Source organism: Athene noctua, chromosome 1 (assembly GCF_965140245.1).
Source record: "Athene noctua chromosome 1, bAthNoc1.hap1.1, whole genome shotgun sequence".
NCBI lineage: Eukaryota > Metazoa > Chordata > Aves > Strigiformes > Strigidae > Athene > Athene noctua.
The window spans coordinates 92,099,022-92,122,903 of NC_134037.1; the positions used below are offsets into that span (position 1 = coordinate 92,099,022).

General features: G+C 34.5%; 1 protein-coding gene across 3 annotated transcripts in view; it reads left to right on the forward strand.

The window, feature by feature from the left end:
• The window catches only part of FEZ2 (fasciculation and elongation protein zeta 2), a 28,923-nt gene extending 5,710 nt beyond the window's left edge, over positions 1–23,213 (forward strand). Inside the window, exons 4-10 of one of the 3 annotated variants that reach the window (XM_074896912.1) lie at positions 869–1,013; positions 4,513–4,781; positions 7,545–7,625; positions 12,217–12,292; positions 14,428–14,493; positions 20,547–20,575; positions 21,024–23,213. In XM_074896912.1, coding sequence (XP_074753013.1) covers positions 869–1,013; positions 4,513–4,781; positions 7,545–7,625; positions 12,217–12,292; positions 14,428–14,493; positions 20,547–20,557 — 648 coding nt within the window. In that variant the 3' untranslated portion in view covers positions 20,558–20,575; positions 21,024–23,213. The remainder of the gene's footprint in view (positions 1–868; positions 1,014–4,512; positions 4,782–7,544; positions 7,626–12,216; positions 12,293–14,427; positions 14,494–20,546; positions 20,576–21,023) is intronic. The other 2 variants (XM_074896911.1, XM_074896913.1) reach the window with 2 other exon arrangements.
• Positions 23,214–23,882: the final 669 nt, after the last annotated feature.

The following is a 23,882-nucleotide window of genomic DNA, read 5'->3' on the forward strand; positions in this document are numbered from 1 at the left end:
CTCTTCTGGATAAGGTTAATGACTCTGCCTTAAGATCCTGCTTTAGTAAGCAAACACAAGAATATATTTTCTTGTTTAAATGGTTATCTGTGAACTCTAATGAACATGGTTATTAAGAGTATGAGAGACAGGGTTGCTTGAAGTGGCTCTGCTCTTTTTTACTGTGAGGTGGATCTCAGCACTGTCAACAGCCTTTAAACCTGTAAAAGTTGTGTTATTTATTCAGGTTAATAATTTAGCCTGTAGAAATATGGACATTTTTATACTGAAAAGTAAGCTGTCTATGCACAGGATTTATGTTCTTATACTTTCTGTCTGGCTCAGGTCTGTGTCTGGGGATGCAAATCAGCTTCAGGTTATGATGGATCAGTTCATAAAACTTCTCATAAGCACAGCAGATCTTCAGCTTCTTCAGGGGTTGTTTTTTTCCTTGGAGAAGTGTCATGAAAAGAGGGGTGGGGAGGTAATTAATTTTTTTTGTTGTTTTGTTTTCCTTCAACTGAATACTCAGGAAAGATATTTCAGCTCTCTCTTTGGTTCAGTGCTCTTAAGTAGAACCATGTGTACATTCATATAGAAATAACTATGTAGTTTCAACATGCTGCTTGTTATGAGATCACCAGTTTACCTTGAAAAGGTACGCTTATTCTCAGAGAGCAAGGATGAGGAGGAAATATCAGTATGATTTTTGTTGATTCTCTTCCATCCAGTCATAGTATTAGTTCCATTCAGCAGATTCTTCGCTTATTGAAAGTAAAAAAAAAAAAAAAAACCACCAAAACCTTAAACTCTTAACAGCTTTGCTTCGAATTGCAGGCTGTTTCTCTTAATGTAGGAGGGTTTTCATAAGGTTTTTCATTTGTTGAAGGTGATTGAAGAAATAGAGGAAATGATGCAGGAATCACCTGACCCAGAAGATGATGAAACACCCACCCAATCGGATCGGCTCTCCATACTTTCCCAGGAAATTCAGACACTCAAGAGATCCAGTACAAACAACAGCTATGAAGAGAGTAAGTGATATTTATTTAGTATTTTACTCTTACTCTTATTGAAAATAGTTTAAAGGATGTTTGCCATATGTTTAACTTATAGCAAGCCCTTCTTATGAAATATCTACATTCCAAAATATTTTCAAAATGCCTTGAAAGGATAAACCAGATTTAGAACATAAATAGACTTACCTTTGTCAGCTTTCATAACTTAAAATAAAAATAAAATCTTGTAGAATTTCAAATTAAAGCAAATATGCTGAAGCTTCTTTCACTAGAATGAGGTCTCTTCATAAGTAAAATGATGTCAATCTTTTTTATTAAAATTTATTAATTTCTTCATTTAAAAGTGAGACACTTTCTTGAGGGCGGTTCACTGTTTAAAATTCGCTAAGTCTTTTGAAATCTGTGGAGCAAATAAAGAAAATAGTGTTTCTTTGATACTGTTTCAGTCACTGCAACATATCTTGATATACACCAACACAAAAATAAGGCAACCGTTGCTTTTTCTTTCCCATAAGGACCTTGCATATTTTTTGTCCTCCCTTTCCATTCCTCTTCAAACAACATAAAAGTTTAAAAAACCCCTTTGTATCTTCTTCTACTCAGATGAAATCATCTGTTTTTCCCTATACAAAAGGAAAGAAAAAATTATATATATAGTTTAATTCTAGTAAGTTGAATTGTACGTAGAAGAAACCTGTGATTAATCAGTTTCATGATGGAAATTTGTTTCATCTATGTATTTGTCAAAATCAGTTCTAAAAGGTGATAGGAATGTGAATATTTGCTAGATGATCCTTCTACTTTGGTCCCTCTTACAAAGTTTGATGCTTTCTTTCCTGTAATTGGGTCAGCAATATACATTCTGTAAACGATTCAGAAAGCTGACTGACCTTTTGTGACATGACTTAGTTTCTGCTACACTTCAGATTTATGGAGGAGATCCCATTTTCATGGTTAGACTCTTAGCTGTCTCAACACATAAATTTCAGGAATGTGAAAGCAAAGTGTATCCTGCTCAGCAGGGCTTCCCGCTTTTCTGAGAGTTCCATATGTCCTTAGGTTTGGAGCTAATCAAACTTGCTTGGTATTTCATATCATATTTATTTTGCTTTGCCTCAGGAGTTCATATTGTCTGTTGCATCTTTATGGTTTAAAGGTTAGCCTTGACCAAACAAGGCCTTGAGTTACTTTGGCAGATAATTTAACTTTGCTTCACCAATTTCTCAGAATCTGTTTTCATGTCTTTCGAGTCACTGTTTTATGAAAAGCTCTTGCTACCTTTTTTTCCGTGCAAAGCTGCTTCAGAATTAGTCTGCACCTCTCTAAAATTGTTGCAGGCTTTTCCCAGAAACTGTCTGGCTTTTATAAGACCAGTCAGAGGTGTTAATGTTTAGGATTGAGAGTAGGAAACCAAAGTTTGTATTTACGTTTTCTTGGGTTGGAAAAGACCTTTATTAAGACAGTCCAAACATAAAACCAGTTACAGCTCTGATTACACAGGTGAGTCTTTTAGCCTACATATCTAAGATTTAACTCCAGTAGTCTTCTGCATTTGAATTACTCTGTCTTCACTCACCTGCATCAACTAAGTAGTTCCTATGTGGTCCTTTTGTAGGCTTTGATAATGACAACTGATATATCATAAACAAGTCAGGATTGCACTTGGGTAAACTGCACCTGTGGTTATGGAACTATTGTTTCTTAGGCTGTGAAGCTGGTTCTTAAGTGTCAGGATTCATTGGTGCTCTCTCTAGTCGTCCTTCACAAAAACAGAACAGTGGTGCAACCTGTGCTGCTTAGACGGCCCTTTGTACTGAATGCACATGGAATGTACTTATTAATTTTTACCACAGGTATGCTCAGTTTAACTGACTGTAAGGGCTGCTCTGTGACTTGAACCCAAAGAGCACCAGATAATCTTGTTGCTGAATTTATCTTTCTTCCCCCTGCTTATGTTTGAGTATTTGCTGTTGCTGCCAACCAAGAGCTGACTCGGCAAAAAAGTTGTTGCTGTGGTAGGACCTACTGTGGTGTGTGCCATGACTGAGCACAGCCAAGATCTGGCTTACAAGTAGAGGCCATAACTTGCATGCTATGTGCTTAGAATAGTTTAAACAACAATATAAACAATGTTGCAACTTCAATCCTTAAGCATGTGGTTCTGTTACAGTGTCTGAACAGGATTTAAGCCTAAACTACTCTGAAAAACTGTGGCTCCTTGCCAGAGAATTGCCTTAACAGGTTTCATCGCTTTTTCCTTAGTAAGTGACAAGGAGCTTTCTCCAATCAGTTTTCCCTGCTGTAATTTAGAAGAGAAAAACCACATTTCACCTTTTACCTTTGGTACTTCTAAGAGCTATACTTTTCTGCAGTTTGTGGTCTTATTAGTATTTTTCAACACTTGTTCATAAGCACTTTCCCTTATAACAGTTTTTTTAGGCATGACATTTACTAGACTAACTCAATGTAACCAAATAATTTTGAACATCCATGCAATGTCCTTAAACAGATTGTACCCTTCAGTGTAACCAGGACTAGCCTTTTCTCAGATGCTAATGAAAATTATGTTCTTTGACATAGCAACTGATGGGCCATACTAGCTCCCTAGGTGTGTCAGACTTAATTGGGAATGGAAAGCAATGCTTGAAGAACATGCTCTTTTTTAACCTAAGCAAGCCTCAGAACATTCTTCTTGGTCATAATTTCACTCTGTAATGCATGACCCAATACTACCTCTAAAATGCAAACCTGGAGGGTTTTCTTGTTTCCACACTGATATTTTACAGGCTTCTCACCAATTGATTTAGCTTTGACCAACTGAGTCTCATGCTTTCTCAAAACCATTAATGCTTAGTTTTGATTGAAATGAGCCTGCCAGCTAATTTTGATCCAGGTCTTTGTTTCAGGCAATACAAGACCATGCTTTTGACTACAATCCCCAGGCAAAGAAAAATTGGGGGATTTTGTTGGGTTTTCTACTAAATGCACCTAAAGACATTATCATAAAGGCTTGGCACAAGCTTTTATTAATATGCATGCATACCTTAGCAATATCCCCAAGAAGATTCCTTTGCTCATAGAGTATAGCTTCTGTATTACTCTAGGTGAAAAATCCAAGGATTCAGAAATTCCAAAGTGTTGATGATTGTGTCAGAAAATAGAGAAACCTTTTGCTCTGAACAGTGAGTGTAGGCGGGAAGGAATAGTTAACAGACATGTCAGCATTACAAGTTCAGTACTTACTTCAGGTTCCTTTACTACAACATGCACTTCATATTTGCAGATTATCTCAGATTTCTCAGAAATAAGAAGAAAGTTTAACCATCTTGTTGCTAATCTAGTTGCCTCTGTGATGTGTTTATTCCTTTAGGAATATTATTTTGTTCTATGTAGTTTTAGAACTGAATTTTTTGTTTTGAAAAATTTCAGAGTACTTTTCTTTTTCTTGTAATTCCCACAAGTATTCTCATGCTTAAAGTCTTGACAGATTACTTTTTATACAAACTATTTATAGGAGTAAAAAGATTGTCTGTTGCTGAGTTAAATGAACTGCTAGAAGAAATTGAAACTGCTATTAAGGATTATTCTGAGGAACTTGTACAGCAGTTGGCTCTACGAGATGAGTTGGAGTTTGAGAAGGAAGTTAAAAACAGCTTCATTTCTGTCCTCATCGAAGTACAAAACAAACAGAGAGAACACAAAGAAACGGCAAAGAAGAAAAAGAAGCTGAAAAATGGTAGTCCTCAGAATGGCAAACAAGAAAGAGGTCATATGCCTGGAACAGTAAGAAAATTTTTCTAACTATTTATACATTCAAAATCTTTTTTGTTTTTTCCCTACGGGTAGTAGTAGTCCTAGATTATATCAAGATAAGGTACACTTGCTTCCATGCCTTCATTCACAGACAAGGTTTAGGCACTTCCTATTGAGATTATTCTTTTCATAAGGTCATATAACATGGCTTTCTCATACTCAAAACAGAGGTGTTTTTTTTTTAATTGTTTGCAGATTAGCCTGGAATCAGCAAATCTGCAATTCTTGCAAAAAATGCTGTCTTTGGATGTACTGCTGGGTGTTCTGTTGTCAAGCAAACTCATCTGTTTGATTTCACTGCGTGAATTTTATGTGTGTAGCACTGTTAGTCTTGCAGGAAATTCACTATTACTGTTGGTGTAGTTGTACAGATACTTATCATGTTGGGGTTTAGGTAGCAAAAAAGAAGTCTTACCGTGAATCTCTTGAAACCTGTGGCAGAGTTACTCTGCCCAGTGAGAGAAAGGGGTGAGGCCAAAGCATAGTGCAGCTGTACAGGGAGGAGATAATCCAGTTTGTTCTTTCCAGAACATAGCAACAAAAGGGAAAATGTCTTTCAGACAGAGTTTGAATAATAGGAGGCAGAGAATGAAAGAAATTAGGTTATTATCTTGTCAATGCAATTTTTTCTTTCTTATCTGTCTATAATTTAAAATTACTTAGGTGGGATATTAATGTTAGAATTTCTTAAATGTCTCTTATACGATGCAGAAAAAAGTGGTTAATGTATATCTTGGCTAAGTCACAGAGAGAATGATTCAGTTTGACATCAGAAGGTTTTGGGGTTTGTTTTTCAAACATAAAGTGTAAACATTTGTAATGAAACATTAATTCTTCGAATATGTTTCTAAACTTAGAAGAATAAGATACCTATGATATAACCCCAATGGAGTTCTAATCTTGTCCATCTAGTGAAAAATCTTTGTGTACATAGCTAAGTTTTAATGGACCTCTTAAGAAAGTATGTGTCTGGAAAGCAATACAAAATTGTCATCCCTTTGTAGGAGCACAGTGAAAAGTTCAGATATACTCCTTTTTGATTCTCAGTCATGGAAAAACAAAAAGTGGTATTCTAACTAGAAAGAAAAGTAGTTACTTGGTTTTGAAACTTGAAACTAACCAGAATAGCTTATGAATCACTTGACTGAAGTTTAGAGACTTGAATGATGCATTCAAGTATAGCTGTACATAAGACTTATGTCCCAACATAAGACATTTTCATATTTGGTTGCTTCAAGATATAAAAGTGTCAGATTGCCTTCTGAGAGGGACTGAACAAACTAGCTCCTAAGTAAGACTGTGTATGTGTGGTTCCTTTGAAAATAGCTTTCACTATCACCAAGCTCAGATTTGAGATCCTTCTCCCAGAAAGAGGTATAAACTTCTTTTCTTCAACACTCCTTTTTCTTTTTTCTTTTTTTTTTTTCTTTAAGGAAGTGCTGAGACTGTGCATACAGATAGTATGTTCAAGTAATTTTGTGAAGAGTGAGTTTCTTTTCATAAATAATGTATAAATTACTAATTTCATTAACTAAAACTATAATGACTTCTCATTTAAATACAAAGTTTGGAAGTAAGGCTAAGATTTTTATACTGTAAGAAAATTAATTCTCCTGTAGATACTATAATTGAATTTTAATGAATAGAGGCTTTAATTCTTTGTCCTTGATGCAGACTTTGGGTAAATTACTTTATTAAACTTCTAAAACTTTTACCTCTCTCTCAAGGGCAAACTGGGGAGTAATTGAAAATAGTCAGGGCTTGAAGATAACAGTTTAAGTAGGATATGTTAAAAGAGTTAAGATGGCTTTGGCAACATCTATATCTTATTTACTGACCTCATTGTGCTTTAGAAGGCAAGTGAATCCTGTATTCCAGCACATTTTATCCCTCATCCCATAAATAAATAGATTCAGATAAGGGTGCTGAGGTGTGCACATCGTACTGTTCTGTGCCAACAGCTTGACAGTTTGTTCTTTTTTTGTTCTTGTCAGTTTCTGATTTTTATATCTCATGCTAAATATCAAATTTTTTATTTTTTTTTTTCACTTGTTTCCTTCAGGAAGGAAAAAGGATTACAAAGTTCAGGAAAAAAAAAAAAAAACCTGTGGTTGGTTTATAAATTTTACTTTACTTGGATTCTATGGTTCCTTATAATGGACCTTGAAATTAATATGGTTGCATTATTAACTAAGTGTGTATATTTTATCATATTACAAAAAAATGGGGAATACTATTTGTTACTTTGGTTGTAGAAAAGGAAGCATGAAAGCATAAAGTATTTTAAAGAAGTAGAACTGACAATTACTACCTCTGAACAGTGTTTCTAGGTGCACAAAATCTGAAAAATTGGTTATCAGTGGTGTCTCTAAAAGTATATTGGGAAACACAAATTTTAAAGGAGATTGTACTATGAACTACACTTTCAAAACCGCTATTTTTTCACATTTCAAAATGAAACAGCCTTAAAAGGCAAGTCTCAATTATTGGGTCTGCGGTGTGAAGATTTTGTTTGATTAAATTTTGCTGTAGACACATTGCTTAACTGTCATTATAAAGTTTGCTTTTTAATCGTGAAAATTAAGTAGGTGAATGGAAAACTAGAAATGTGCTGAAATGCGTCTTAGAGCTCGTCTTTGTCATTTGTCTTTTACAGTCTTGGTAAATTCTGATTAATAGTCTTCTGAACTTTTCTCTGTCCCTTTTTTCTTTCCGCTATGTTTTCACTATTAGCGCTTCAGCATGGAAGGGATCTCAAATGTCATACAGAATGGCTTCCGCCACACGTTTGGAAACTCGGGTGGAGAGAAACAGGTGCTGGGCTATCTTCTATCTTTTCCTCATTCTTTGCCTGCACTTTTGGTAGGAGCTGAGCTCTTGAAAGTTGACAGTAGTTGAAGATAAATGCTAAGGCCGGAAAAAAATAGAACAAAAATATGGAAATGGTACTCTTTCCCTGCCTCAGGACTCTGATCAGCCTGTAGTCTCTTTCTTTCCTCAGCAGCTCGAGACAGTCAGGACTTGATATCCTGCTGCAAGGAAGTAATAATCTTTATTTCCTATCCCAGACTAAAAGTCTGTTTTGGTATAATGCATGCTTCAAATACATGGCATGTCTGTAAAATTCAAATATCCAATCAAAGAATATGTATTAGGTTAGACATAACATTTCAGCCCTCAGCATTAAGGACTTGGGCAATACCTCCAGCTGAAAAAAGGTGGGGTTTTTTCTTAAAATGTTCAGAACTGATATATCTAAAAACAGGGTAGCATCTGGAAAATGCATGGTTTTGTATATCTTTTTGCTTTTGAAAACTGCATGATGTTAAAAGCAGCCATATGTGTGCAGTGCGGATTACTGATATAAAATACATAAACCATAGGCAAGTCTGTGTCTTTTCACTGACAATTTAAATGTTGAAATATACGGCACAGGGACCCAGCTTCAGTGACTATCACTGTAGATGTTACATATACTTAAGTATCAAGGTTCTTGTGCTTTAGTTCAAAGTAATACTTAATTGTTTCAGAATTGTAGTATGTATTTTATTTTAAATGAGTTTTGTATTTTGGTAATGTGTTAATGCTTATGCTATCATTTTGGCTTTTGGCCCACATTACGTATAGTTTGTGTCTAGTTTGTGCAGTTGTGTCAGAAAAGTGCATTAGATTTTTTGTTTTGGGTTTTTTCCCCTGGTGAGAAGTCCATTGAGGCAATAAACTGCCTGGTAGTTTAGAATTCATGGCTGATAGTCTTTTGTCTCAAAGATGATTGGAGTATCTTGCATAGTTCAGGAGGTAAAACTCCTCTCAAGTCATTCCTGAATCGTGAGGTTAGAAATCATGGATTTACCCTCTTTCTCAAGCAAGGTATATGTATGAGTGTTCCTGAATACATAGGTCTAACTATTTGTTTCCCATTTTGAGGATCTTGAACACATGCCTAGAGCTTACCTAACGGAGTTCCTATAACTCTCCATTATCTCAAAATTGGTAAAGTAATAGGTGTGCTGAGTTGTTTTTTTTTCTTTGCTGTCTTTACCATTTAATAATAACTGGCAGCTGTTTACCTGTGTCTTTTAGCTATTTTAAATATCATGTATTTTCATAAAGTGAACATATGGCTATGCCAGCCCTCTTACTTTTGGTTAAAAGGCTTTATATGCATGTTTATTCAAATGCACCTTTTCTTCTTTGACTGCCTCCTAACTTCCAAGACCTAAGTAGCATAATCATATTAACAATAACACTGGATAACTCCTCCAGTCGTTTTTTGAGTTAGTTTCCTAAAGTTGATCTTACTATTTCCATGATTTATCTTATACTACATCCTCGTTAGCTGGGTTATGGTTTTTTTTTTTTCCCCTTCCTAAAGCCAATTATGGAAATAATGGGAAAAAATTAAAACTTAGGTGAGAGGTGTAGGAACTGTACCCATTCTTTTCTGATTTAGTCCTGTAAATCCATTTTTCTATGGCATTTTTATTTTGTTCATACACATAAAGTGACAACATGAAGTTTATGACAACTTTGTACAGTTATTTCAGAACTCTCTTCAGTCTTTAATTTTAATGGCATTTACCACCTTTACTATTGTTTGGGTAGTATTACTCTAATAGTGGGTACTTTTAAAAATTTTAGTCCTTCTATCTGTGTGTGTGTTTGAGACATAAGTGAAAACAATTTGCAATTTTTCAATGTTCAGATGGAAACTTCAGTGGGAACTCACTGTTCCTGTCTGATAATGCAGTTGGAAAAAAACAACACCAACTGCATAAAAGCCATTGAAATGATGATAGCTCTTTATATGATCACATTTCCAGAAGAAAATTCAAGATAGTGATCTTCATTTCATTTTTTAGGCATATCGAACACTTTCTATGGGGTAATTACAAATTGCAGTGGAATGCTTATTGTCTTGTCAAATCTGCTTCAAAAATTTAGTGGTCACAATAGACTTAACACTTGGTCATGTCAGTTAGCTACACGTTAGTCATTCTTTATTTTCATCACATGTTATCCTTCACAAAGCAATTCAGGGAATGAGTTTTTGTAGTGCTGTTACAGAGACTTATTGTTACAGCTGTAAATATTGATGAGAAACCCAAGATGATTTCTGGAAACTAAGAAAGAAATTCTATTTTTTTTTAATTTAACTATTTTAATTCATTTTTAATTTTAATTGAACTATTAGAGAGGAAGATTGGAAGGTGAAGTTTATGGGAGAAGGAAAACGGGGAATATTGGTATTCGGTCCAGTGAAACACGTCTTGGTAATTTTGTTGTCTAGGTAAAATGTGGAATGCCACTTAGTTCTGAAGGCTGGAAATGGCAGCCTAAGATCTGATTTCTGAGTTAGTAGATCTACTTTTATCTCTGACGTTTGCAGATTTAACAACCTTACATCTAGCTATTGATTCAGGTCATTTCAGTAAGAGTTCAGTTCTCCAGTGATACGTGTTGTTTACATCTGCTGGAAAAGAAACTGAGAATTGACTGTTTCCTGGGCAGTATTCTATACTTTCCTCTGCTGTGTTAAGTGGATGTGAGAAAATGCAAAAGGAAAAGGAAGGTAGAAAAGTGCCCTGTGTTTGCATAATGTCTTGGTGAGGTGTCACTACATTGTGTACAGTAAGTTCCCTTAAGTGACACAGAACTGAGTCTGTTTGGCTTTTGGGCAGAGGGTATGGTTGAGCATGAGGTGTGTGATCCCTCTCTAAACATTAAATGGTTATAGCTGTGTTTGTGAACACCAAATCACCTTCTGCAAAAGGAACCTCTTCACCAGAGTCTGAGTTACACTTGACTCTTGCTGAAATGCTGCTACTAGGAGAGGAGACCTTGTATATAATGTGTTTTCTGATTGTTACATGGAGAACCACATATCTCTCAAGTTGAATGCGGGACAGAGGGTTGTTTTGCCTACTGCCTTGTAGCTGTTAACCCACAGTAAAGTTCCTGTTGAATTCGTAAAAATTGAATTGTGGAAGATTTCAGGAAGCTTTTTTGTTAGGGAAAATTCCAGCAATTTCAGTACTTTGCTGACTTCTTTAAGAAGAATTTGCATTCATATGGGCTGCATAGTAAGATGTTGTCCAAATACATTTAATAAAAGACCAATAGGGTAGCTTCAAGAATTTGAAAATAAATCTTGGTTGCACTGCAGATATGAAAATCCTGAAAGATTTAAGAAAATTTTTGAGCTTCTTTGCATTGATTCTTCTTTTTTTTTTTTTTTTTTTTTAAATCTGACAAGAAAGAAAGATATCAGTAAAGAGTAAATAGAACAAAAATGGAGTTTGTCTGAAATAATGTTAGCACACTCAACTATTAAAACAGAAATTAAATCAAAATCCAAATGGTGGGGTCTTATATTTAATTAGGCTTGCTTTGTTCCTTTTGGTTGGAAGTCAGAAGGCAACATCTGTTTTCCTTTTCACCTGACTGTGGAGCAGCCTAATTTTCTTTGCACAATGGACTATAGATCACCTTTAGTATTGGACTGGATAATGTTCTTTCATCTCTCAAAATCATTGGAATGTTTCACATTCTTAGTAAGAGTTAACCAGTCACTGAGAAAATCCCATGGCTTTTTTGAGGTTGTTCAGTCACAGCATATGTCAAATTTGAAGATTTATCTTTCCTTTTTTTTTTTTTCTTTTCAAATACTTGTTATCACACTTTTATGAACTTAACACCTTACTTAAGGCACCCCCACAGCCTTTATCATTTGTGCTCTTGAATCCTTTAAAAAGCTGACTGTTATCAGTTTCCCAGGTTATTTGAAGGCAACCTCAATATTTACCTGGAAAGATTTTTATTTTTTATTTAATGTACTTCCTGGAAAGAAAGAATTACTTTCTGATTTTGGATAAAACTGATGACACTCATGATATTTATACTTACTTTTTTTTTTTTAAGAGTGAGTTTGAAAATTGTTCATTTGCATTTACAGTGTTGTTTGTGGGGAGGTGTTGGGAAGGTTGTTCTTCCAGCTTTTGTTTGATTGTAAGAAGTTCTTTAAATACCTGAAGGACTTCTGGTTAACTTCTGGAGGGAGAAGAGGAAAGATTTTAGTATTGGTATGCATGGGCTCTGACAAAGAAACCTGAGAGAGAAACTTTTTACTGTAAACGGATCCCATTTTTTTTAATACTTCTTTTTTAGCGGTTAGCTGCATGACTTCTAAAGTGGTCGCATAATTTGAAAAAACAATTAGAAGTTGGCTTCTGTGATAAAAGCTTTGGGATAGGAAAGGTAGAATCTTAATCTCTTGTGAAATATCTTTTGAAAAGCTTTTATTTGTGGCTAGTAATTTCAATTGCTACAATTTTTGCAAAATAAAATGCCAGAAACATAAACTGCATTAAAGGACTGTCAAGTAACTCTGTTTTTCATTTGACAGTACTTAACAACGGTCATTCCTTACGAAAAGAAAAATGGACCCCCCTCTGTTGAAGATCTTCAAACATTAACCAAAAGTGAGCATACAAAGTTCCTTCCTCTTTCTATTTCCAACGGTGGTTACTTAAAATGAATTAGTCCATACAGTTATGTTTTCCCCCTTACTATATGGCATGTATGTAAAGTTGTATGACTTCTAACCATGCATTTTGGCCAATTTTTACTGGTTTTCTGACTCTTCATAGTTTGTTTTCTAGCTGTTCTCTGAAACCCTGAAGGCTAGAAACTTGCATGTTCTCACCTTATTTCAACCGTGGGCCATACGGAAAATACTGCATGCTGTGGAATTTGGCAGTACAGTGTAGTACCTGATATGCCCCTGTTTGTTTAAAGTTGCTATGCTTTATTGAGATTATTATAATGCCTTTCAAAAATTGGAATGTATGTTGGGACACTTATGAGTAGTTATCTAATGATTGCGCTTAACTGCCTTTAAAATAGCCTGCTCCTCTCTGTGGGTCTTTTTGTTAATAAATTTTAATTATTAGGAAATATAAACCAAACAGTTTTGACTGTGCTTTGGATTCACCTTTCTTCACATCTTGTTAGGCCAGATATTCAAAATGATAAGTTCTGTCTTCTGGTTTTGGGTGGCTTTTTATTCTAATTTGCATTAAAAATTAAGGATATCTTTTAAAAAAAAATATATATTAAGGTGGTTAAATACAGCAGAGCGTCTCTGAGAGTCAATGGCACCTCCTTCATTTGCAGCTTATAGGAACAGTTTAAAAATAGATGGTAGAGTACGTCAGTGTATTTGATCAGATCTCAGTGCAGGGCTTTGGATCTAACTACATCTTAAGGTGCTTTCCAGCAGCACAGGTCTGTGATTCCACAGGTGCCTGAGGGATGATGGTAAAAGGCTCACTGGGTGTATTCTGGAAAGGGAAAATAAACAGAGTAAATGAAATGTTTAAGCAGGAATTAAATTAACTTTATTTTTCTGCAGTAGGCACCCTTATCTGGTAATTCATACTTATCCTGTCACAAATGGATTTTTCATTTCATATTTACTCCTGCAAGAGAAATTTTATCCTCTTGCTGTATTTAAATTACGCTTTAAAATATTCTCAAAAAATCAGTCTTAAGCAGAGAGAGGTTAAAGCCTCCTGAAAACATTTTGCGTAATTTCACAGTTTATTAACAACATGTCTTGTACAAATGCACTGTAAAGGGTATAAAAAGTATTGCCTTCTGTGGGCTGGTTGGAACTTGATCCTGCAACTCAGTTGCAGATTTCTGACTCACTCTCCGTGCAGACAGTAAAGCAGGTGTTTGGGGTTATTTGGTTTTTCTTTCAGAGCTGCATATTATTCTGTAGTTATGAACACTAATATCTTCAGCATAAAAGTTGAAATAAATGAGTTGAGTCTCATATGAGGAATTTGGAGGTTTTTTAATACTGCTATTCAGTATAATTATGTACTTCTGATTCTTTCAGTCATGACCAGAGCACTTCATAAAGGCTTGTCATTGGTTTTGTTTATGGAGTAACAGACAAGCTTGTATATGTCAAGCTGAGCTAGTCCAAATGTTTTTCCTTCTTAAGACAATTTTGACTTGATATAAGTCACAAAAATGACATTTTGGCATTATTCAAAGTTAATGCCAAATTCAATCATGTATTTAAGATTTTTCTAAGCTACAGCTGCTAACCATGTTCACCATTTTAGGGGAAAAAAAACATTTTCATCAGATCATTCGCAGCAGTGTTTCTTCAGAAAAGTGTCATTATTCCATGATTCATGATGAAGATCAAGGAAATAAATTAATTAATGGAGCATACTTTTTTCCCTGAGATTTCAAAGATATTTTAGTTTTGGATGTGGTGATTGTCTTTTGGAGAGATTTTTTTTCTATAGAAAAGAGGTGCTGCTTTTGTTATGACTGATGCCATTTACTATAGTAATGAACAACGTAAAATATGTCTCTTGCATCTATCTACTGTGGAGTTCAATGAGAATTACACAAGTGAAAGGTGGAGGTATGTTGTGTCTCATTTTTTCTTCTCATATTCCAGTTAAGAGTTTTCTTACTAATCTGGTAGTAATATCCCTATGAGTAGTTGAAACAGCTCCGTGGAATTTCTTTTGAGGGTATTGGCTTCACTTTATGACTAAAGATCTCAATTTTATTTTTTTTTATACTTTAGTCCTGCATGCCATGAAAGAGGATAGCGAGAAAGTGCCAAGCTTGTTAACAGACTATATTTTAAAGGGTGAGTATGTTTCTTAGGAGGGATTTCTTTTATTTTGAATTAACTTAATGTACAAGGTGTATTTGAAAAGAATAGTCCTACAGGATTCATGAATTATGTTGTCCTTCTATCAAACACAGCTCTCATTTATATTCTATTTTGTCATGGTTTCTGAGCATATAGTTCATAAATAAACTGTGTTTATTTTGTTTGTGATAGTATAATATAGCAAAGTATGTGGTGTATATTCAAATAGCTGGAGGACATCAGCAGGAGCAGAGCAGTCTAGCTTACAAAGTTAAATGGGTATAGTTAAAAACTTGTGTTGTGTAGGTTTTTCAGAATCAGAATTCAAACTGCCTGTGGTAATAATGAATTTGCTAGATTAAATGCTTGTAGCTTCATTTTAAGTGTTATGTTCTGATCAATAATAAAAATTATTTTACATTTACTTGTTATACCTTCTTCACATTTGAATTTAAAAGTTTTGTGTATGAGTCATTTTCAAGTCTTATACATTGATTATATTAATAGAATGTCAGACATTAAAAATCACTGCATGCTTTAGCTTTCAAAGAGCTGTTCCAGGTAGTTTACAGGTTGCTAAATAACTGAAATGTTTTTCTTCCGACTTCATTCTTGCCTAGATCTTACTAATGCTTATGTTCTTAATTCTTGGCATATAAATAGTACCATCTTCTTTAGTGTTTAAATTTAGCATATGCATCAAACTATCATGATCTGAATAAACAGATGTACAAAAGGATGATGGATACCTTTTTATCTGCTATCCAAATGTATATTATGTTCTGCTTCATGTTCATATGCTGCAAAGTTTTTCTCTTTTGGTATCATGCTTTCCAAGTCTCACTCTTTCTTTCAGATACAATCATTTGACTTAACTCCCTCCATATGATTTTTAAAGGGTTTTGTATTTCTTACACAGACTTCTAATCACCCTCATCTCCCAGAGATTTGAAAGTAGTTTCAGATTAAGGCTGTGGATTAAATTTGGTGTGCTGTTGCTTCAGAAAATCTGAAGAGAGCCATGCAGTATCCTGGAAGCTCTGACAGACTTCCTGTTAGAAGAGGCTAATTTCTAAGTTTTGTGTAGGGTTGCAGAACTGTAAGAACGCAGAATTGATTCCTTTGATTTCTCCATTGTTTACTTACCCTTTCTGAAAATCCTTCTTAAATTAGACAGATGTATTTTCTTATGAGCTGAATGCCATTTAGGCTCAAGATCAAGGTTTTTTTAGTGGTTCTGGCACTAAACTTTAGTTTTGTGAGGCATAATCTTTGACCCAAGAGGATGAACTGTTGTCAATAACTAAAGTTGTTTGTCCTTCATCGTAATATATCTGGTAGAAATGGATTGGAATGACTATTGCTCTTTACAGTCTGCTGTTATTTTTAGACATAGCTATCCACAAAAGCTTTCAGATTATGAGGATACTGAGAAGAAACGGGCTGCCTAGGGAAATGGAGAAATCTTCTGCAGAGAAGGCTTATAAAAGTGTATTAGCTGAACATATGACAGGATGATCTGGGAAGCTTGATACTGAGGTTCCCTCCTACCTCTGCCTCTGCATACTCGTGACTTAATATCGCAGAGTTATTCTACTAGCTAGATGCGACAATTACAAAAACATTATACTCAAATGTGTTGGATGAAACAGGTCATTATGTACAAGCACAGTTGTCTTTAAATTGTAAAACACAAATGATGGGAGTATGAAGAGTAACCACATCACTCATACTGAAAGGAAAAGGTGATTTCCATTCATCTACCATTTCATTACTGGACAAAATTAAGCCCTTCTTGATCTTCTGTGGGTCTGTTTGCACAATGGCATGCAGTTGTACAAGCTAGTGAGCACTGAATTTTACTCTTCCTTTCAATGTAGCCTATAACTAAACTGCAGCTCCCTGTGTTTAGATTATGTTAAATACTTGTAGAGGCTGACAGTGTTACATTGTAATGTAGATTTATCCTGTGGAAGGGGGACAGTCTTTCAGTTGTTTCTGAGGTTGTAAACTATTTATCTTTCTGTCACTAAAACTTCTGGCCTGAAGCCTCAGTGAGGCTTCATACATGGCACAAAATACTCCCAGCCACCTGTCTGTTGTCTGGAAATTATTTTTAAGCCTTGTTAAAGGGAGATTAGATGATTCTGTACACAGTCACATAAAGCAACTTTCAGCTCAGCTTTTGTACCTGAAATTCCAACTTACTCCTTGAATTTCAAAATGAAAGGAGTGACCTACTTGCTGAAGAGTCAGCTCTCTTCACTGGAAAGATTAAAAATGTCTTGACATGATGAAAATGATTATGAGGATTTAGGGGTTTGAAATTTTTTTTCAAAAGAAGCGGGAGGATAACAAGTTTTGAATCCAGTAATAATCATCCATATGCTATAGTGATAATTGTATTCATTTTACATTTGTTTACTCTATGATCTAGATATTGTCTTACACTGAATGGGTTCCATTTCTTTTTATTAAACTTTAATCAAGAAATGAAATTTTGGAATGTGTGAATCATATCACCAAAGATACTTTGTTCTGTTAAAAATTTGTTAATTTCTTTGAGTTCCTTTGAGGATCATTTATTCCAATCTTAGAACAAAAAAACAGGCAGTAAATTATATGTGACAATAGGATATGTGTAGATTTAGGGAAAATCCAGTTAGTGTGGCATTTGTCAGCACAGGTAAAACCTTCTTTCTAGATCTATATTCCAGTTTGCAGAGCAAAGAAAAAAAAAAAAAAAAACACAAAACAAACAAACAGACAAAAAAACACACACAAAAAAAACGCCCACACAAGTCCTCAATGATTTTTTTAAAGCAGCACTGTCTTTTTATTCTATAATGGTATTTAAAAAATTAGAACATGCAGTCTTATATGGCTGTTATGACTGTCCATGGAGTTAGTAATAAACTTGCCCAGATACTGGTAATTACTGTTGAAAAGTTACTTAGATTGTTTAGAAGCAAGGGCTGAAAAAAAAAATATCAGAAGAGATGATTGCCATAGTCTTGTTGGCATAATGTTTTGGGACCAATAAAAGAACACTGTGAGCATGGAAAGGTTAATGGAACCATAAGATTGAGCAGTAAGTGTTGGTTTAATTAGAAATCTTGCCAAATTCACTAGTGTTCTCATAAAAACAGGAAGACAGTGAAATAAGTTTATATTTTTTCTGAATTTCATAGTGTTTTGTAGAAGTGTCACCATCTTGAATATTTTGAACTAAATGCCTGAATAATTCTAAAATTTGCAAAAGACTAAATTTGAATCGTGGGAAGACACACACAGACCTCCTCCATATGTGTTGTCTAATACTTGATATCTTCATTTAATAATGATTGAGTAAATTTGTTTTGGCAAATCAGTTTGGGCAAGAGCTGGAGCATGGATCTAGAACTTGAAGGAGAGTTCTGATCCAAATCTGCTATTGACCTTCTGTATTACCATGGATCATTCTTGCACCTTTTTTCATAACCAGCTAATTCTTCTGAAATGCTGGAAGGAGAAATCTTTAGAACACAGGATGTGCAAATCCAGTGTAATAAAGAAGTGAAAAAGGCCAATGCAACTCAGTGCCTTTCATGTTAGGAAAAAGAAAAATTCCACATACATTTCTGAATAAGATTGATGGTTTTGAAATTAGTTTTGATGTTTGCTTTTTTTAAAGCATCCTCTTTTCCCAGTTTCTGCCATCCCCCTGTGTTCCCCAGAATGTTAAAAATAGCATAATTTTGTCCTCATGCTTACGTCCCTCTTTCTAGTGATCAGTTAGCTCTCCTGATTCCATATGGAATTCCATAGGGTATTCCATAGGGAGTACCTTCTCAGAGGTAAGTATCCCAAAGACAGACTACGTATATATTCTATGCAGTCTTGTACAATGTAGTAACTTACCTTCTCTTGTTCATGTTACTCTTGATGCAACCTTAATTTTTAGGGGGGGGTGGGGGTAAGGTGGGGTGTCCTTTTGTGGGGTTTTGTTTCTTTTTGCTTTTCAGTGAACATTTCCATCCTGAACTTAGTAATAGTGAAAGGGATTTAGTGATTTGTTTTGCAAGTACATTGTAGTTCTTCCACCAGTGTATGATTCGTATTATATTTTATAGATTTAGAATGAAAATAGATGGTAACATAAAATTAAAGCATTGAAGAATGAAAAAAAAAAAAAAAACCAAACAAAACACCAAAACCCAAACATTTGCAGTTGTGCTTAAATTGTTTTGAATATGTTTTTAATACATTATTTTATCACTAGGGGTCATGAAACAGAAGTTGAAATTTGGAAGAGGGCGGGGAGAATGCATTTGCTGACAGGGAAAGAAATATCAAGCCAACACTGAAATTCTTGATATTAAAAAGCATACTTTTAGACTGAAGCTGGTAGCTTAGTATGCTCACTGTGTATAAATGCTGTTTGTGCTCACCTTTATATTGATCTTTTTTGATGGTTGAACAAACGTAATGTGCTTTGAAAACACTGTGTTTCCATTGAAAGACCTACACAAGCAAGTAAGCAGCAAAGTTTCTTGTGCCGAAGTTAAGTTGTACAGCAAGGAGCGCAGATGGAGATTTTCTTGTCATATCTTGTAGTTGCATTGTTTTTAGGTGTCACAACAGGAATAGGTACTATATCTTTAAATGAAAGCATGTTTGTATTGACTATACCCATTGAATTTATTTTTTTTTACAGAACCTTTCAGTCTTTCTTCTTGCATGTATAATGTAATGACTTTCTGCATTATGATTTATTTACCAAGTACAATAATACAACAAGTAGTAGCATCTGTAATCCTTGAAGTATGCAAGTTTAGGTTGCTTTCTGAAGGAAATGCCTCTGTGCGGTCATGTTGTCTGTCTCTTCAGCCTTACAAATAAGAATTGCCAATTTCAACCCCACAAGAGAGAAGAAAAAGCGGTGGGAATAACTGCATTTCACAAATACCGTAGGGAAGTACATCTAGGGAGAAGAAGGACTGAAACCACTGTTTGCTTTTGAGTTAAAGGCTATTGACTTTGAAAAGCCAGCATCCAGCTAACCAAATAGTTTTTAGGGATTCACATGCAGGTGAATGCACTTACAATAGCTCCTGTCAGTCTGAGGGCATGAGGACAGAGCAACAATATGGGCAGGGCCTTCTGGGATGGAGTTCATAGCAAATTTAAATTAGAAGGTGAGAAAGGCATTGTGGGAAGGGGAATTACCTAGTTTCTTTCAAGAGTAAGGAGAAATATCTGAGGAAATCTGCTGGAAGCAAAGGTTCCTTAATTTAGTCACTTATGGAACAAATCAATGATATATATGAAATTTAGCCTGTAGATATACACATAATCAAGATATTAGGGATTGGTTGTCTGGTATCACATCTAGATGTATTATTTCAAGATAATTAGTTTTTACTTCCAATGTTTTACAATATTTGAAGATTTAACTTCATATACAGGAATAATTTTTGAATATAACACAGTACCAGTATGAGTATGCCTCAAGGTTAATTTTTTTCCTAAATTCGAGAACACATGTAAGTGTAAATAATTGTGACATTATTAATACATAACTATTATATATAACTATATATAAGTACATATTTATAGCTGAAATAAATACCTTTGAAATCAGATGTCTCCTTACAGTAAACCATTTGAAGATGTATTTACTAAGGTTTGTGTTCTTTTCCAACTGTCCTTAAACAGTAATTGTGACATAAAAATACAGTGCTAGAAATATGCTATATATTACTACCAAGTAAAATGTGTGAAATATGTCTAGTTTTATTTTCTTCTAGGCTTTTTTCTGAATGTAGATGTCATGAAAACAATAATTTTCTGTCATTCATCTTGCTTTGCTATTTCATATCTGATTATTCAAGCTTCTAGTAAAGGCTTAAAAAACAGGTTTTTGTTCTAATAAAGCAAGAATTTATGCCTTGTTCTATTTTTAAATTATGCAAGTATTTCAGATAACAAGAACATTTATTTTCTTGCTTTTGAAGTTTTTGTTTAATTGTTACACCTGACTTCTTTATTTGCTTTTGTTGTGCTAGCATTGGTTTGAAAGCTGGATTGCTCTGAGGTTTGTGTCTTATATGTGAAACAGGAATGAGAAACACATGAAGGACATGTCTTATCTTCCCACTGTATGATTCAAGTACATGCACCAGAATTAGAAAGTAGAGTTGGATTCTCAAAATTGTCAGTGCATATTTTTAAAATATAACTGCATGCGTCACCTTTTATTTAATGTTCTATTTTCTAATAGAGCAACTCAAAAAGCACTGTTTAAGACATGACCTTTAGTTAACTCATTTCTGGATGGTAATACTAGTTAAAGATAGTGGGTTGTGTCACTTAATTATCTTTTGAGCCGAGGATGATACCTTAATTGCCAGTTTCAATTGATTTCTAGATTCTACCATGTTACTAATAGAATTCAACATTTAAGTATTTTTAGTATATACAGTACATTATACAGACTTGACTTCAGTGATGTTTATCAGGATGTATTTGTTGTTCTTTTGCAGTTCTGTGTCCTACATGAAGAGGGCTGCCTTTCAGAATTAGCCATGCTACTTCCTGTCATGAGAAGCTTTCCGTGGATACTACTCATAGTATTTTTTTCATTTGGCACTAAACCTAAACCAGTATGCATTTACCTCCTTTGTGTGTATGTGGATTTTCTGATCCTACAGTAAGTCTTCTGGGCATGAGAACTCATCCATTTTAACTTAATAGTGCAATGAACTGGAACAGAGAACAAACACTGTACAGTTTTACTCACATTGTTCTGGCTTTTTAAAGTCTATTTTTACATTGTATAGCATGTAGTAAATCCTCCTGCACATTTTGTTGTTGGAAGGAAAAGTAAACTTTGAATAGTGTAAATAAAATAAGCCTAGTCATAAGGAATCCATATTTAAAAGCATCCTTAGTTCCTCTAGCAAAGATTCAAAAAGGATCATAGTCAGGCTTGGACTAAAAGATTCCAGTGAGTTCTCCAAGAAACACTCCAGAACAGTGTTGGTGGAAGTCAGCATTCAACACTTCTTTTAAAACAGTAACTTTGATTGAACTATAGAACAGTATTGTTCATACAATGAACAAATCTAGATTCTTTGATGGTTTGGCATAAGGAATTGGTATGCTACCTATCCTTGTTATTTAACACAAACATCTGAGTAATGTAATATTTCATATTTGGTTTTAATTATTGATGTTTATGTGGCTTAGATATTCTCCCCTATTGCTGCTATAATTTTACTGTTTTTAATAAGTGTTGGATCTTAATGCTTCAATATATAAACATTTTAAAAGGCTGTATCTTTTTAAAAATACATGTACAGTTTGAAAAACTTGCACCTGGGTTCCACCTTAGTATTATATTGAGACCTTTCTTGTTGCGTATCTCTAAATTTTGCTACAAATCTCCTGTGAATTATATGCACTGTCTTCTCTGTGATGATGTATCTGCATTCAAACAGATGCGAATGTATTTTACAAATCCAGTAAAAGAAACATACTCCATAATCTCAACATTAAATACTTGTCACAAATAATTTTGCCATTATTAAGTATTAGATTGAAATATAAAGGGTACTACTAAAAATAAAGGAACTGTTTTCTAGGTTGAATTTCTGTTGATTCCACACCAAGATTTATATACTGTATATGTGAAGGCATGGAAAGATAATGTTCTAAAGAGAATAATGTCTTTTCAAACAGTTTTTTCCATTTAAAGCCTTCAGTCTTTTTCTTAGTTGAAGAGAAATTTGTCCTGAATACCTTGTGTCAGTTCTTTAATACTCAATTTTGTCATCGTCACCAAATACTCATTTTGATCAGTTTGAAAATAGTTCTCATAATCCTTTTCTCTTTTTTTTTTTTTTTTTTTTTCCTAAAGGCCTCAATATTTTTGTCTTTTGAGCCTTTTTCAGTAAAGTTTTCAGCTTAAAATTCTTTCCTCCTGCCTCTCTGCCACTTGATCACCAATGAATACTTGCCAACCTGCTCAGGAATAAATCTTCTGCATAAGTGTGTCATATGTGAGGAAGGGGTTTTTTGTTGCTTTTTTCTAGTTCATTTGTGATTTATTTAACAAGAAAGTTGCCATTTATTTCTTTAGCTGATTTGTTATTAACTCATTATGGCATGTTTTCCATAGAAATGCTTGATGATGACTCCTGATGCCTGGAAATTGGCAAAGGGGGTGACCCTGCTTTGCTTCATTTTTTGAAAAAAGATGCACATGTTGTGAAACACATCATGTCTCTGAATGAGATCTATTCAGAGATGTTTCAAACTGCTTTTGAGGATTGAGGTGACAAGATGGAGCACAATAGAAGAAAAGTAAGGGAATAATTTTAAAAGTAATTAAAAAACCGCAAAAACTTTTGATAAAGTTTGTGTTGTCAGTTGTAGCAAATCAGTCACGAAGTACTAAAAGTAGTAAAACATGAAAGAAAACCCAGCACTAAAGACCAGAAACAGTTTTAGTGAGCTAAGCATCTGTTTGGGTATATCATGCCCCTCATCAGACTAAAAAAGATTTCATTATGAAAAGTACCTGTTTACCCTGTCTGTGGAGTCCTGGCATTAAACAGCTGCCAAAGGTGGCAAGTATTATATATATATATAACTGTGTATGTACATAAAAAATGAGACCTCAAAATGTTTGAATAAAAAGAACCATGCAAATCTGCTTTTCTACTGAGTTTCATGTACTTCATATGCTCTATTATCCGTCCTTTTTCCAGATACATTATTAAATCTTACCTTCTTTGAGGGAGCTGGGTTTCATTATTCATTTTAGTTTTAGCATGTGATGGCTGTAAATGGCCACCCAAGAACACTTGCTGACAAATACCCAAGAAGAGATTTGGTAGAAGTGCATTTTTACCAAAATCCATTCCCTTTTTAATATGAAGAGTCCTGGAAGCAAGGTCTCATTAAAATCATTGAATTTTAAGTTAAAGTTAGGTTATTTGTATCACTTGCTTTAATTGCCTTTTTTTTTTTTTTTTTTATTTATTTAATCCTACTGTTTTTCTGGGTTTCAACTATTCCATCTGATAGAAGCTTATTCACTTGCTGGCTAGAGTCAAATTTTGAGTCCAGGACTATCTGAATGGTATGTCACAGGTTGTCAGGAGTCCTGGAAATAGGCTTTTGTGGTTAAGGAAAGAAACTGAATCAGTGTCAGTTCCCTTCTAGTGAAAGATAAAGATTTAGCTGGACACTCAGCTGGTCTAGGTTATTGGTGATAAAGATCATCTGTGGTTGACTGTGCCAGGCAATTGTAGCCTTTCACTTGGAGTGGTGGTTTTATTGGAGCAGTTCACATCATTGTTGCTTCCTGACTTGATTACCTTGATATTCTTTCTGTG